Below are 17,638 nucleotides of genomic sequence, written 5' to 3'. Positions count from 1 at the left end.
TCATCATCAGTGGCAGAATTGCACTCGGCACATCCCCCCAACTTTACCATTGCCATCATGGCATGGGTCAATCCTGGTTCAATGGTGTGCACAGGATAGCATGCAGGGAGCCACATCATTCAAACCTAAAAAAGTGACACCAGTGACAAAGCTACAACATAGGACTACTTGCATGCTACTTGATAGACAGCACCAAGTGACTCACAATCAACAGATCAAAGTTTCACAGTCCTGTCACATCCAGTCATGAATTATGGTAGACAACTAAACAACTCACTGGAGGAGGAAGTTCCATAAACAACCCCATCCTCAATGATCCAGCATAACGTGCAAGAGATAAGGCTGAAGAATTTGCAGCAATCTTCAGCTAGAAGTGCCAAGTGAACGCTCTTTCTCCAACTCTGCTGTTGATCCCCAGCGTCACAGATGGCCGTCTTCAGCCCATTCAATTTATTCCACGTAATAGCAAGAAATGGTTGAAGGCATTGGATACTGCAAAGGCTATGGGTCCTGATAATATTCTGGCAACAGTACTGTAGACACGTGCTCCATAACTTGCCATGCTCCTTGTCTCGCTCTTCTGGTTGTATATAACCACATATGGTTCAGAATTGGGGCTACCAGCTGAAATGGAAGAAGGTTTGCTATGAGTGAAATACCAGGAAAATTTTGCAACTTGAAAGTCAAGTACTGCATATTGTTGAACTGTGAGACACACAATATCACTGGTTTGAAAGCAGCAAAGGGAGAATTTAAGACTCAGTTGCATGGGGAATCCTTGAGTTAAAGAATTTCAGCCTGACAATTGCCTTCAGATTGGTTGAGATGCAGAATTTAAAAAGCTAAGTGCTTTTAACAACAGTGGAAAAAGACATCTAGAACCTGCAGACAGAAACCATCCATCTTTCTCTTCTTCAGTTCTGAAGAAGGGTCATCAATGGACTCAGAATGTGAACTCGGCCTTCTCTCCGCAAATGCTGCTGAGTTTCTCCAGCAGTTTCTGTTTTTGTTTCAGATCTTCTACATTCGCAGTTTCTTATTATATCCATCTTTCCCTCTCTTTTCTCTAAAAAGGACAGAAAAAATGATGAAAACTCTTTTAAAAATCATACAAGAAAAAAAACCCAAGGTCGCTATGTCAACCATCAACTTGGTCATTTTGGTGATCTCATTGGGATTTTATACATATATACAAATTATCAGGGCACTTTTCCCAGTTTAGTCCTGACAGAGTTACACTGGCGTCAATATTGCAAATTGCCCCAGTGTGTCCTGTATCTAAAAAAAGCATGACAAATTCAACTCAGCCAGTTATTGACCCATCAATCTGTTTTTGATCATGAGTAAAGTGATGGAAGAATACATGACAGTGCTATCAAAAATCCATAAGACAGAGGTGCATAAGTAGGTCATGTGTCCAATTGGGTCTGTTCAACCATTCAATAAAAACATGACTGACCCAATAATCCTCAAATCCATTTTCCTGTCATATACCCACAACTCTTGACCACCTTACTTATTAACTATCCATCCATAGCAGCCATAAATATACTTAACAACTCAACCTCACCAGTCTTATGTATTAAAGACTTTCACCAATTCACTATCCTCTGAGAGATGAAATTTCTCATCATCTCGGTCTTAAATGATGAGAGCTTCCTATGAGGTTATGCCATCTCATCTTGGACTCTCCGAAAAAGGGCAACTTCCTCTCCTTCAAGATACCTCCACAGGGAAACATCTTCTCAGTATGCATCCTGTCACAGTAGCAGAGAGTCATGCCAATCCCCCTTTCGATATTTCAATAAGTTCATCCCCCAATCTTCAAACCTCTAATGAATAAAGGACCAACTTGTTTAGCCAATGTCAATAAGTAAGTCCTTCATTCCAGGAATCAGCTGAGTGAATCTCTTTTCTTCTGCTTCCATTGCCAATATATCACTACTTAAATACAGTGACCAAAAACTGCACACAGTCCTCCAAGTGTAGCCTCATCAAAACCCTTGCAGCATGTGGAACAAGACTTCATTTTGAAACTCCCCGACTGTCAAAAGAAAAGGCGAAAGTTCCATTCGGCTTGCTGCACCTGTACACTAACATTTTGCGTTTTGTATATAAGAACACCCAGATCCCTCTGTGCTGTAATTTTTTTTGGAATCTCCTTCCATTTAAGACTATAAGGCTAAGCAAAATTAGAACACATGGCCCATCAAATCGACCCTGCATCTCAATGAGATCATGGCTGATCTGATAATCCTCAATTCCACTTTTCCACCTTTTCGCCATAGCCCTTAATCTTTGTACTGATTAAATATTTATCCAACAAGCAGCGCCTGCTCAGCAATAACTTCCCAGTGACGCTCAGTTTGAGTTCTTCCAGATCCACCCAACTCCTGACCTCACCACAGTGTTGGTTCAAACATGGACAAAAAAGCTGAATTCCAGGACAAAGCAGCCCCCTCAATTGCGACTGCATACACCAACATTCATTCCCTTTGCCACTAAAACTCAGCAGCAACAGTATGTACCATCTACAGGATGCACTGCAGGAATTCACCAAGGTTCAAATGAAAGCAGCTTTCAAATCCACAGCCACTGCCATTGAGAATGACAAAGGTAACAGATACATGGGAACACCATTACCTTCAAGTTCCCATATAAGCTACTCCCCAGCCTGACTGGAAAATACATCACTGTCCCTTCAGTGTTGGAACTCTGTCCCTAATGGCATTATGGGGATATCTACATCAAATGGACTGCTGCAATTCAAGATGACAGCGCACCACTACCTTCTCAATGGTCTCTTGGGGTGGGTAATAACTCAGTCTTGGCTCAAAGCCAATTGTCAACCCAACTTAGAAATTTAAGGAGCAGAGTATTGTAATGGAAAGTTAACATTTATTGTGAAATCTAGAAAAGGCATGGGGCAAGTATTGCAGACAGACAGAAAAAAATGTAAAGTTAAACTGACTAACAGCAGACTTACAAGGCCAGTAAACTACCATATCAACAGTCAAAGAATGAGAAAAACAACTCCATATATGGAAAGGAACTTGAATGTTCCAGGGTCCAGGCCTTGAGGTATTGATAAGGAGAAACGAATTATAGTATAAAAGGAATATGGGAAAGCTATCAGGTACCCCTGACATGAGGCATCTTGCCAATGTATTGGGTCCCTTTGCAGAGATCAAAAGTAAACTTTTTCTTTGCTCGTGCTAGCATTTGAGTCAAGTCCATTTAATTTCCACGACAGTAAACTTGGGGGCTCGACCGGGATCCCACGACTGGGTAAGCATCTGAAGATTCCCAGGAGGCATAGGCGCCAGCGCCTTGAAGGATTTTCACTTCACCTCAAGCACTAAATTGGCTCCTTTGTGCGAATCTGTGGATCGCCCTGGCGCCGGGGTCCAAATCAAATAGGGTCAGGGTAAGAGTCATGGCTTAAGTAATCCTACAGAGAGACTCATTCTAAGAGAATAAATAAATCAGGAAGTGGGTCCAGTGAATTCTCGCGTGGTATTCGAGCAAAACTCAAGGGAAAGGATTGCCGTCTGTAGAGTGTTTAGGAGACAGCAAGGTTAAGGGTGGTTTTCGACTTGGAACCACAAGTGGCTGAGTTGGACTTGCCAAAGACATACTGGGTATATGGTTTCTTGGTTTACAAAAACCAAGGCATTGAGGTAGATTCGCCCAATAAGAGGGGACCTCCAGAGGTAAAAGCAAGTCATATTGACAAAAAAAAGATAAAGGTACTGCGCACGAGAGAGAGAGAGAGAGAGCTGAACACTTTTCCAATAACAGTGAAAATGGGCTCCAGCAAGAGCAAACAAAAAGAGGGTCCACAGAGGACTTGGAATGGTCAACCAAAAATACATGCTAAATAATTACAGCGCAGAGTCTATAAAGCAGTTAGAATCGTGGATCAAGGAACGTGGTTTTCCGGAGGGAGGAAGCTTTAGTAAAAGGCAGTTGGAAATACTGAGGTCACGGTTGGAGGAGAGAGAGGAGAGATGGAAGGGAAAAATAAAACCTGGACTGCTTATAACATGTGGAAGGCTGAGGCTGATATCAGGGAAAGGAAATCTCAAGTAAAAGATAGATCAAATACACGTACAAACACTAGCGCTCATGCAGACGGCGAGAATACTGACACATGATCACCTAACCAGGTGGTTCTGCAAACACCAATGGTTGAAGTTGCAAGTCCAGAAGGGTACCCGATGTTGGTCCATCGACCATGGACCATGAGGGATTTGGAAAGTGCCTATGCGCAGTTGCCTAACCCACGCAAGGTTGGAGGTAATAAGTTCATTGAAGACGTGACAAAATTCTTTACTGAGTTCTGTCCCACGTCACATGAGATGAGACGTCTCCTGGGACGAAAACTACGTGCCGATGTCACCAAAATCAGGTATAACTGGCCAGCCGCAAACGTCCATGCCAGACCAGCCGACCCGCAGGCGGAGTAGAACAGAGACTTTAATGCTTTTGTTGTAGCACTGGAAACCGCCTGTAGGGAGGCATGCCCAGTACGAATGGACATGACCAAAACTGGTAAACAACGAGAAGGTGAGACAGTGTCCCAGTACCTTACGCACCTCACTGAAGTCCATAGCACCCATAGTGGACTGACACCACCCGAGGGCATAACAACAGCAGAAATCATGCTGCATGAGGCACACCTGAGGAATGGCTTCACCAAAGGAACAAAGGACGAAATAGCAAAAAAAGGTTAAAGACACGTGTATTACATGGGACACGGGAATTTGACAGAGCTGAATTTGATAGAACAACACGCGATACATGCTGAAAAATTGCTAGTACAAGAGAAGGGTAAGCGGAAACTAAAGATGGAACAGCAAGCTCATAAAGCTCAGCTTACTATGATGCAAGTGGTCGCCCAGCCATTGGAGGGGGGTGCTGTGGGAAAAGAGAGAGGCAGAGGTGGAGGAAGAGGGGCTGTCAGAGGTAGATCTGGCAGGAGCTTTGTTTGCAGAGCAATGGACCACTGGGTGAGCACAGAAAGCCTCAGTCAGCCCTGGAGGCTGGACAGCAGGGTGACTGACAGGGGGAGGCTAAGGTGGAGGTGGGCAGCCCACAAGGGACAGGTAAGCCTCTTTCCTTTATGCTTGGCAACAAAGACTTGCTTATGCTAATCTCTTCTTCTAACCTTAAGGGCACTGAAACATGTTCCACCTCCATATTGGGCGCTGAGATTGCGGAGTGTGGATTATATGTTCAGTTTGATGATAATGTGTATAAGTCAATGTCTACCTCCATGTTATATGTGGAAGGTACACCAGTTATCTTTTTGGTAGATACAGGGGCAACATATTCAGTCCTTAAATCAAGCCAGTTCAGAGAGTCGACACAAATAAAGATGAGTGGAAGGTTCCTGAACTCAATAGGTGCATCAGGAGTCGTGATACGAGAGAGATTTACTGCATCCCTATTGTGTAAAACCAGTAATGGGGAAACATTCCAATTCTCATTTTTGTTATCAGAATTCTGTCCTTTAAATCTGATGGCTTGGGATCTCATAGTGAGACCAGGGTTAGATTTGCTCAGTACCCTGACGGGCTTGCAGGTAATACAAAAAGAAGATTTCCCAGTGCAGGCTGTAAAATATGATCCATGGTCCCTGGTGTATGTCTATGAATGGCGATTAATCCAGAGAGTGATAAGTTCAGTGAGCAATTCACTCGTCCCGGAAGCAAGTAACCATGTTAATCCTGTTAACACCAATTTTCTTGCTGATGATATGCTGCACTGCACAGCACACATACACCGCAATGGCCCTGATGAATCATATAAGAATTGGTTCAGGAGATTGGTTAAACCAGATCAGTTGTTATTGTGCAAATTTTATTGGAATGATCACAGTGTGCAGTCAGTGTGAACTTATCTAAAGTATCTGTAACAGCAAGCAGACCCTGTCTTTTTGACAGGTGGCAGGATTTGGGACCATGGGTACTAAAGGCACAAAAAATGAAAGATTGGGTCTTAACGGATGATGTGGGTATCTGATTCAATGAAAATATGCGGACATATAGGAAGAATCTAAATTGGCAAACTCAGGCAGATACGGCAGTCCAGGTAACCCCTGCTAGCCCTGAAGAGCTGAGCCTGGCATTTTCCTAAGGTAGAAGTCTCGGACCCAAGATTGAGAAAGGTCCCTACTGAGTTGTGGGCAAAAGGCAAACATGATGTTGAATACAAGGCTGTGAACCCATAAGAATAACCCTGAAGCCCAAATATCATCCTTGCAGAGCACAATACCCGTTAAAACCTGAGACTATAGAAGGAATTGGTCCAGTCTTTGAATCCCTCCTAAAGGCTGCTGTGATAATCTCCTGTGAAAACTCACTGTGAGGACCCCCATTTTTCCAGTCAAAAAGGCAAACATTCCCGGTGAACCGGAGGCATGGAGGTTTGTTCAAGACCTGCAGGCAGTCAATAACTCTGTTGCTCTGCACGCCCCAAATGTTCCCAACCCCTGTACTGTATTGGCTCAAATTCCACCGGGCAGTGAATGGTTCTCTGTTGTGGATTTAGCAAATCCATTCTTTAGTGTATGGGTACACCCAGATAGTCAATTCTGGTTCACTTTTTCATTCAAAGGGAAATCGTATACCTTCACTCGACTTTGTCAAGGTTACTGTGAATCCCCCACCATATATAATGAGGCTCTACGCAGCAGTCTGGAGATTCTTGTTTTAACCCCGGGGTCAGCGCTTTTGCAGTTTGTAGATGACTGCCTAATAGCAGCACCAACAGAGGAGTAATGTGAGAAAGATACCCTTGCGTTGCTCTGCCATCTAGTCTCGCAAAACTACAATTTGTGCAACAAAAGGCGAAGTTCTTAGGTCACTTAATATCTGAATAAGGGAAGGCCATTGGTCAAGACAGAGTTCAAGCAATCCAGCAAATTCCAAAGCCTCACACAAAGAAACAATTGCTATCCTTTTTGGGTATGTGCTCCTACTGTAGAATGTTTATCCCACATTCCCGCAACCCTTGAGGTGCCCGTAAGTGACACAGCCATAGAAAAGGGGTTGCAGAGCTAGAGTCCATTGCAGTGGACCCCAGAGGCCGAGAATATCTTTGCTGAATTGGAAAAGGCGCTCCAAACTACACCTACACTGGGGATTCCAAATCCAAACAAGTCTTTTGTGCAAATGGTGGATGAGAAACATGGCTGCACGACATCTGTGCTGTTGCAGGATCATGGGGGATGATTGAGGCCAGTAGCTTATTTTTCAGCTAAACTAGACCCCGTAGTGGCAGGATAGCCCAAATGCCTGCATGCGGTGGCTGCAGCTGAAAAGACTGTTGTAGCATCCAGGGATATAGTCGGCTGCGGTGAATTAACCCTACTGGTCCCACGTGCAGTATTGTTACTGCTTTCCGAGCAAAAGACCGCATACATGTCGGCAGCACGTTGGCTCAGATACAATACTGTGTTATTAGAGATGCTTAACATTACAATAAAGTGATATAACGTCCTTAACCCTGCGAGCCTTCTCCCCACAAGGAGACGGAGACCCACATGACTGTATCGCTGCACCGAATGAAATTTGCAGCCCTAGACCAGACTTGCAGGATTCACCACTTCAAAACCTGGATATAGAGTTTTGTAGATGGGTCAGCATTCAGGAGCAAAGATACAGGCCAGAATTGTGTTGGGTATACTGTAGTAATACCCACGAGGTAGGCAAAGCAGGATCACTCCCTTCTCATCTGTCAGCGCAAGCAGCGGAGCTGATTACCTTGACTGAGGCATGTACATTGTCTGAGAGAAAGACAGCGAATATTTACACCGACAGCAGATATGCATTCGGGGTTGTACATGATTTTGGAACCCTGTGGAAACACAAGGACTTCTTGACCTCCATCGGAAAGCCCACCACACACCGTGGCCTGATTTCTGATCTCCTGGAAGCGGTCCTGTTGCCCAAATCACACGCTGTGTGTAAATGTGAAGCCCATGCAAAAAATAATGATTCCATTTCTCCAGGCAATGCGAAGGCAGGCTCAGCAGCAAGGACAGCAGTCCAGCAGCTGCCAGGTGATCAGTTTGACATGTGTATGACAAAAATTTGTAACCCAACAGCAGTCGTACAGGAGTTACAGTCACAGGCCACGTCGGAGGAGAAGCGTGAGTGGACAAGGGCAGGGTGCAGCATGAGGGAAGGTGAGTGGTGTGGCCCCAGTGGTGAACCCTGTCTACCCTTGATCATTATTCCCATTCTATGCCAAATTGACACACGGTAAAGACCATGTGCCAAAAGGGGGGTTGTAAGACAGTATTTCGGCACACTGGTACACTAAGGGATTTACTCATTACTCCCAGAAGTATTGTGAACATTGTGTTATCTGTGCCACTAATGATGTGGGGAGGGGAATACAGATGAGTCAGGCAGCTCACCCCCAACCCCAAAGACCCTTTGAACATTTACAGATGGATTTTATCGAACTAACACCCAGCGAAGGGAAAAAGTATTGTTTGGTAATAGTTTGTATGTTTTCCAAATAGGTGGAAGTGTCCCCCACGTCTAAACAGGATGCCAGTGCAGTAGCCAAGGCTCTGCTAACTGAAATAATTCCGACTTGGGGCATCCCTGAAAGGCTTAGTAGCGACAATGGGACACCATTTGTCAATAATGCCCTACAGCAGATCAGTGATTACTTGGGAATAAACATGAGACAATACTGTGCCTACACCCAGCGAGCGGTGGGGCAATGGACAAAGAGAATGCTACCCTAAAAAATAAATTGACAAAATGTTGTGAGGAACTAGGGGTGACATGGACAAAGCCACTTCCAATTGTGCTAATGTATATGAAATCTAGAAGGAGAGGAAGAGCCAACCTTAGCCCATTTGAGATTTTGTTTGGTAGGCCGCCCAACACAGGAATTGGCCCAAGTCCCAAAGTAAGACAGATAACAGACCACTATGAGGATAAGATGTTAAGTTACTGTATAAAACTCTCTAGAACCTGGAGATTGGATAGTGGTGAAAGACTTCAGGGGGAAAAGCTGGAAAGTGAAGAGGTGGCTGGGGCCCTTTCAAGTGCTCCTTACAGCTGTTAAGATCACCAAAAGAGCCACATGAATACATGCCAGCCATTGCAAACGTGTAGCTGGACCTGAGGAGACATCAGACGGCAGTGTGTAGGTAGCGAAACTCCGATAACCAGATTGGACTTATATACATAGGGATTTGTAAGGTTGCTAGATGCCTCATAAATATGGGGCTGCCCCCGCTCACACTGTCAGTAAGCGCCCTGGCAGGACTATTCGTCAGGGCAGGGGCATCTGGGATACAGCTGCAGACGGTAATCTTAACTGAGGGTGCTAAGGGAACCTTTACATGCGACCCATGGCCGTTTAATAACCAAGACAACTATAAATGGGACAATAAATATTTATGCAGGGATCCTTGTGGTCCCAGTGATTGGCACTGAGTAGTAGCCACCACGGCTACAGGGACATCTAACATGGGAAATACGTATTCTATTATCAAGGAAGGAGATGCCAGGGCACGGGTAATAATAACCAAGACTCAGAAGAGTGATGAGGGAGCCTGGTGGTGTGGAGTAGATAGAACCTTCTCCGACATCTATAGGCAGGTGAATATAGTGTACAGTCGCCCCCCCCCACCCCGAGATGCAGTGCAGAAGGTCCTACAGGAAATAGTAGCACCAGGGCACGGCAACCAACCAAACCAAATCATGGACCTAGCCCCAAGCAGAGCAGAGGGCATTAATGTCACACCAGAACCTGGAGGGAGTCAGCCGGGGCTCGGGGGTGAGTCTAACTCGGTAGTGGAATTGGCCCTTCAGGAGATAAATGGAGTAAATGCGATGCCAGTCGGTTGGGAGGTGCGAAGGGCCATCGCTAGATATGAAAGGAACAGAGCATGTGCCTTGGCCCTAATACAACACCAGAGATTAGACGTTGGCTATCCTTGTTAGATATGTTTGCACAGAGCCCAATGGTGGACTGCCGAACCGATTACAGAGAGCCTGGCAAGAAATGCTAGCTGCCTGCTTCCACAACTATCCTGACCTTGATAGGGGGAGCAATTAGGGCAAATCTCGCACCACCACCCGAACTCAAGGCTAACTGCAGTCCCAAGGCTGACACGCTTCTGACCACAGCCTTCCATGTGGTGGATGGCAAAGGAGAAACGCGTATTTGCAGAAATCAGGGGAGACTCCATTTGGGGATTTCCCCAGTGTACTACGACTCTGTACTTGAACAATGATTCTTGTTCAGCAACCTACGCAAATGGTACGATCATCAACATTACACGTTCCTTTATCAATAATCAGACCATGATGGCAGGTATAATATGGGCCTGTGAAGAGAGAGGGTACCACCACCTTCCCCTGGGATGGAAGGGGCGCTGCTACCCTGTGGTACTGTCCACTGGCACAACAGTGTTCATTCCAAAGGCTAGTAACCCAAAGGAACATCCCACGGAATTGGAATGGGTACACACTCACAGACCCCTGGACTACATCAGGAGCGAACATTTGGTGGTCTATTCTCTTGGGAGCAGGGACAACGGTGGCAATAAACAAGATTAATGGCCCCACATATAGTGTATTACTGTTAGCAAATGAGACAGAGGAAGGTCTAACACTCATTAATATTGATAATGGCATTAAGGGAATCAGTGATATAAAATCGATTAGTACAAGACATACTGACGTCTGAGAGAGGGGGCATCTGCAAAATATTAGGTACCTCATGCTGTTTTAATATTCCTGATGAGTCCCAGAATATCACTAGTGTAATAAATCATATGAAGGCGGCAGTAAGACCACCTCCCCCAGCAGATGACTCCTGGTTCCAATGGCATACTCATAGTGCTTTGTATAGGACCCTGCTTGTGTACCTGCCTACGGCATTTGCTTATGAGTGCAGTAGGATACCAAATAGTAAAACAATCAGAGGCCCCACAGCAGGAAGATGCGATTGCATGGATCCCACCATACCGTAACGCTGAAGTGTGTGACATGTGAAAATGGGCTATGTACAGGGCACACCAGATCAAGTGATGATACCACCAGAAAGCTGTGTTAAAGGTAGATGGTGTCTGAGGAAAGGCCTAGTGCTCCCTAAGCAGTTTGATGCATAGCTATCTGGCTCTGTTTTTTTTTGTCATTGTGGTCATTAAATGACAAAGAGGGGGGGAAATGTAATGGAAAATTAACATTTACTGTAAAATCTATAAAGGCGTAGGGGCAAGTATTGCAGACAGACAGAAAAAAATGTAAAGTTAAACCGACCTAACAGCAGACTTACAAGGCCAGTAAACTACTATATCAGACAAGGAATGAGAAAAACAACTCCATACATGGAAAGGAATTCAAATGTTCCAGGTTCCTGGCCTTGAGGTGTTGATAAGGAGAAGCGAATTGTAGTATAAAGGGAATATGGGAAAGCTATTAGGCAGCCCTTACATGAGGCGTCTTGCCAATGTATCGGATCCCTTTGCAGAGATCAAAAATAAACATTTTCTTTGCTCTTGCTAGCATTTGAGTCAAGTCGATTTAATTTCCACAACAGTACTCTAAGGAGACAGCGCACCTGTGAACTGAGAATAGCTGCAGTATTCAAAGTAGAAACAAGTGCTCTCTGATTTGATTTTCCATAATGCACCAAGGGAATACAGTTGTTCTGAGATCATACTGATTGCCAAGTTAGAATAAGCTAACCTGGCAAGATGTACCCATAGAGTGGAGGGAAGGTTACCCAAAGGAATCTACATGCACCTCCATAGGTTCAGGTCAGTTTAGGGACAGGGCCTGGAGGAAGGACCCCAGCAGATGTTGCGTGGTATTTGAAAACAGAGGACAGAATATTATCTTTCGAGAGCAAATATGGTTCTTACTTTTTTCCCAATTCAAACAAAGCTGCAGCTCTCCCTGCTCCCACGGGTAAAGGCAGGAGAGTCTTGCCTTTCACTTGACCCACGACGACAAAGACATTGCTCTTCAGGCTGTGCACATGCCGCACGACATCTTGAGAGACAACTTGGGGCCAGCTGTTATGATTCCTGCTGTTGGTTAAAACTGGCATGACCACCTAGAACAGAAGGACAGAGAGATAACTCTGGTCAATTCAGAACAACATAAATCACCTCTCACTCTACACGACCAAATCCATATATACAGCTAACACACATTTGGATTATTCAGCTTGACCAGATTATTGTTTCCACAATAGCAACAGTCATTCTTCTACCTCGTTCAAAGGCAGCGCTCTCAAAGTTGCTCAATCTGGTTCACGGTAGCAGTTTTGACTTGCTTCAAGCACCCTTTCCTCTCTCGACTAAGAGGCACTATACCTCTTTGGGATGTTCCACATAACATGAGCATGATCTAGCTCTGAGCTGCTCCATCCAAGTGCAACAAATGGGAGCTCCACATTTTCTCAAGATCTGGAATTCCCATGTGCAGGAATCAAGATCCCAAAATTAAACAGCACAGGTTTGGTATGAGTGAAAAATGCAGAAATCACACAAAAGGTGACCAACTATTCAAAAAGCTGATTTAACACAAGTCTGTAGGACACTGATGTATTGAACTGGCTTGAGTTATAGAACATAGCAGCACAGTGCAGGCCCTCGATGTTGCGCCAACCTGTGGAACCAATCTGAAGCCCATCTAGCCTACACTATTCCATTATCATCCAAATGTTTATCCAATGTCGAAGATAATATCACATGTTGTTGGGGAGTTGCAAATATTGAATGGATTTTCTCTAACCTTTTTCAGGCAGAAATGGCATCTACACCTGTTGTTAAACCTGTACTATGTCAATAAATCAACTCATGGCCTGTGTGCACCATGGAAAAGATTTCTAATTGACATCTGTAGCTTTAAAAGGACAAAGGATGGTAATCCCCCTTGAGGTATTGCAGTGATACTACAAACTGGGGTGATTTCCAGGTCAAACAAGACCATAGCTCTATTCTGAAGGTACACAAAGGGCAAACAGCACTGAAGAGTCTGCTTCCCCGTTCATAATTTGAGTCACACACTTACAATCCTTAAAATCACATCAGGTACATCAAACACTCAAGCATCATAAACAGGCAGAGTATGTGCAATGATTACAGGGTTTCAGACCTCCCAAACAGGTTTTGGATAAATTGTATTGTAAAACTAAACACTCCTAACCCGGTGCTCATTCCTCAGCACTGAGTCCCTCTTTAATGAAGACCCTGATGGTGTCCTATGTCTGGGTGGCATGGGGGCTGATGGTGTGCTGTTCACAATCAATGCATCCTTTGCATTTCAGGCAGCACCTCACCCCACCAAACCACAGCAATCTTTTGGACTCTGCATTATCAATGAGATCCCTCTCCCCTACATGTTGCAGGGGCTTTTCCCAGGTTCTCCATTAGTTTGTAGTGGCTTCTAGCATATTCCCATCACAATGTCCTTTTGTGTGTATTACCGTAATTATCTTTCTTCCTAATCAGTTTACTGTGGCTAGTCTGGTGCCAATCTTATACAATTTAATTGTAATTTATACTTTTCAATTCTCCTGTGTCTGGGTGGCATGGGGGCTCAGTGGTTAGCACTGGTGTCGCGCAGCGCCAGGGACCTGGGTTCAATTCCACCCTCAGGTGACTGCTTGTGTGGAATTTTCTCATTCTCCCTGGGTCTGTGTGGGTTCCCTCTGGGTACTTTGGTTTCTTCCCATAATCCAAAGATGTGCAGGTTAGGTGGATTGGCCATGTTAAATTATGCTGGCTAGGTGGGGTAGCCATGGGAAATGCAGGGTTACAGTGTAAGGGGATGAGTCTGGATGGAATGCTCTTCAAAGGATTGGTATGGACAGAATGGCCTACTTCCACATAGTAGGGATTCTATTATTCTATCCACTTATTGGTGCCTTAGCTAAGTGACACATTTTTTTAAACTATTAAGTTCTCTGTCTGACTGTCAATTGTTATATCTATTTCTCCTAGTATTACAAGACTCTCCTGCTGGTAGTTGCTACTTTGATAGGATTGCCCATTTTACGTGGAATAAAGAGATTTTGGAAGTTCCTGGCATACCAGCAGATCCAGCTGTGTAATCAGATGGAGCAATCAAGCTGATTAATGTACCAGCAGGTAAACATCTCAACGTGTCTATTGAGATAGGGATTAGAAGATATACAAAGCTATTTTTATTGAATCTATTGAACCGAGTGCTCCGGTTTCCTCCCACAGTCCAAAGATGTGCAGGTCAGGTGAATTGGCCATGCTAAATTGCCCATAGTGTAAGGTAAGGGGTAAATGTAGGGGTATGGGTGGGTTGCGCTTCGGCGGGGCGGTGTGGACTTGTTGGACTGAAGGGCCTGTTTCCACACTGCAAGTAACCTAATCTAATCTAATCTAATCTATTCAATAATTGGCAGCCTCCCAGTTCTCTCAGAGTCCATTTCATTGCAACTCCATTTCTTTGTTGACTGGTTTTGTTGTCCACTCTCAATCTTGTCTGAACCCTGCTCACAACTCCAGTCATAGACTGAGGCTATCTGTAACTCAAGCAACATCGACATTCAAAATAAAATCAGAAACAAGAACTTGGAGATCACGAGGGAGTGAAGTGGAAGAGGCAGATCTCAGAAATGTTGAAAGAAACTGATCAGTCCTGGCTTCAACTGGTCTCTCTTTCGAAAGCTGATGGTTTGAGATGCTCTGTCTCATCTTACTTCACACCAGTTTGAGTTCAGGGATGTTGGGCCTGTAAACTGCCTTGGTGACACTGAAGAACTCCAGGGTGTTGTGCTAGCCAGCAAGGAATTGCAGCCAGATGCAGCTGAAGATGAAGAAACAACTCAGAAAAAATCTCAACAATGAGCAGTTACAAGTGCCAGGCAAACTAATCAACTTCCAACAACGTCTTTACCAAAGAGTTCATTTGAATGGAGTGGAGGAAATCTGAAAAGAGCTGAAGATAGCCATCATCTCATGCTGTGAAGAAAATATTGGCTACAAGACCAGGTGATACCAAAGACTGGTTTGTCAAAAATAAGCACATCACCCAAAGCCTCACTGATGAAAAGAGATCAAACAACATCAGGAGAATGGCAAAGAGGAGATCTCAAACAGTAATGATGTGGTCACAAAGAAGAATGAGGGAAATCAAATTTCACTTGCTAGCAGTGGGCAGCAAGATATAACCAGCTTCTTGAATCATTCAATATTTAGAAATATCCGCTCATCAGTCACTGATTTTTCTTTTCTTGATTACAAAAAATATTATCTTCGAAGATGGTATAAAATCCAAGTAAAGCATCATCGATGATTATAATTTGCTGCAAAGAAAAATATTTATCAACCAGCCCTGCGCAATGCCTTAGACAAGTGATCAGCAGCTTCAAAATCATTCATATGATTCATTTCGAGACTGAAAGACCATCTCTCCGTTCCCCTGTCCCTCACCGCTCCACATTTCCAGTGGGCCTCTCCACCTCCTTCCTCAACTCTTCGCTCACATTCACACTCTACACTCATTCCCCAGTTTGTGCTGGCTCCCTTCTCCCTCACCACACTTCCTGCTGCTATGTTCTCCTCCTCCCTTCTCTGCTCACTGTCCCACAGCAGGAAGACAAATGCTGCTATGGGCAGAAACCCTCCCACATCATTTTCCAGGTATTTTGAAGACAGTTGCAAGAATTCCTGCCCACAGGGGGTGATCAATCCCTGCAGCAGCAGCTGTACACAGCAGAAGGCAGACTGAAGGGGAAGCAGAAAATGGCTCCCACTTTGTTCTGTCTCAGGAAATGGGAAATGCATATAATATGCATTCCTTACTTCACCCTGATTGTCCAAATTGGTTGCGCTTGATTTGGAGCCCCATGACATTAATTTGGACTTCACAATCTCAAGTGTTGCATAATTGAAGGCAAAGTCTTTGACACTTTTATGATGATTGCTCCAAACAGACAGCCTCTATGCCTAGCAACAGGAAACAAAGGTAACTAACTCCTTGTGGAAGAAGCACAAACCAACAGTCAGTCATTTTGGTTACATCGTATAGCCGGCCACTATCTCACCTCACTATTATAATAAACACCTTCAAAAAGGAATCTCTGATCTCTTTTCCAGGAAACATTGTGACTGATTGGAATAAAATGACCAATGGGTAAGGGACCTAAGTGAAGCATTAAGCACAAGCTTTCATTATGGGAAACTCTGCCTTTGCTCAATGAAAAGCAGCAGTTCTTCAGGCAGCTTAGGGCAATGGTATAACCAAAGAACAAACAGACAATAGAGAGATTGTGGGAGTTCCAATAGCACCTGAATACCAAAGGCGTGTGCTACTTCAGCTCTCTCATAATGATCTATAACCCAAACACTCAAGGGCCCAACCCATTGACAGTCAGGTATGGAGGCAAGCTTAACGAGGATAGGGAGGCAGAGCTCACTGGAGCAATCATTTTGATGAGCTCCTCAATTACTCAAACTGAGCATTCTCAACTCCATTTCTCAGTGCCCCATTTGGTTCGATTTCAGTGCTGTTCTTGTCTGGATTCAATGTGAAAGTCAATAGACAGCTGACAAGCAACAAAGCTCCTCCTCAATCACTTCTGTCCAGTGGCTGAAGATCTCCTTCTACGATGAGTTTTCGCCCATGGAAAGGCACTACAAATATGATCTTCACACTCTCTCTCTCTCATGGAAAACAAGTGTGAAAATAGCACCAACTGTTGTAAGATGGCATTTTCTGACCACAGGAACATCTGAGTTTTAAACACAAAGGTTTACAGAGTATCCTCCTCAAATCTGAATGCCTTCAGAAATTTGTCACTATCCTCCACTTACTCCACAATGACTTGCAAGCAATCATCTTCACCAATGAAGAAAGTGAGGACTGCAGATGCTGGAGATCAGAGCTGAAAAATGTGTTGCTGGAAAAGCGCAGCAGGTCAGGCAGCATCCAAGGAACAGGAGAATCGACGTTTCGGGCATAAGCCCTTCTTCAGGAATCCTGATGCCTGAAACATCGATTGTCCTGCTCCTTGAATGCTACCTGACCTGCTGCGCTTTTCCAGCAACACATTTTTCATCTTCACCAATGGAACCACCACAAATAGTAACTCCGTGAAAATCGGGATCTAACAAGGCTGTACCACTCTGCCAATTCCTCAACTCCATTTTCTTCATTGCAATGCTGTATTGCACCTCCACAGGAATGAAGCTAAGCTATAGAACAAGCAATCTACGGTTCAATCTATACCACTTTCAATCCAAAATCTAACCCACTCCAACCTCCGTCATCATGTTCCAGGATACAAAGGATACTTGTGCATGTGTCTGCTCAGAAACTGAGCTCAACGTTGATCACAGGCAGAACATTATCTCCACCTCACCTGGTCCTACATCTGTCGACTGGTTTTAATGGTGGGACCCACGTTTCAGGAGCCTTCTGTCAATGAAGCCAAACCTAGATGACAAAATTCATCACTGCCTCCACTGTGCCAACACGTCCTTTGGCCAAATGAGGCAGAGAATATTTGAGGACCATGGCCTCAAATCCAGGAGTAAGATCTGGGTTTGCCAGGTAGCAGTGATTCCCACGGTCCTACATGCTTCAGCAATTTGAACAACTCACGACAGGAA

At 44.5% G+C, this 17,638-nt stretch overlaps 1 protein-coding gene across 2 annotated transcripts in view; it reads right to left on the bottom strand.

Annotated features, from left to right (window-relative positions):
• The window catches only part of dnah9 (dynein, axonemal, heavy chain 9), a 507,475-nt gene that overhangs the window by 475,238 nt on the left and 14,599 nt on the right, over nt 1–17,638 (bottom strand). For both annotated transcript variants that reach the window (XM_072558306.1, XM_072558307.1), the window contains exon 2: nt 11,906–12,099. In XM_072558306.1, the coding sequence (XP_072414407.1) occupies nt 11,906–12,099 (194 nt within the window). The remainder of the gene's footprint in view (nt 1–11,905; nt 12,100–17,638) is intronic.

Source organism: Chiloscyllium punctatum, chromosome 39, assembly GCF_047496795.1.
Source record: "Chiloscyllium punctatum isolate Juve2018m chromosome 39, sChiPun1.3, whole genome shotgun sequence".
NCBI classification, from domain to species: Eukaryota; Metazoa; Chordata; class Chondrichthyes; order Orectolobiformes; family Hemiscylliidae; genus Chiloscyllium; species Chiloscyllium punctatum.
Note: the sequence above shows the minus strand (reverse complement) of the source record. Positions and strands in the feature narration are given on the sequence as shown.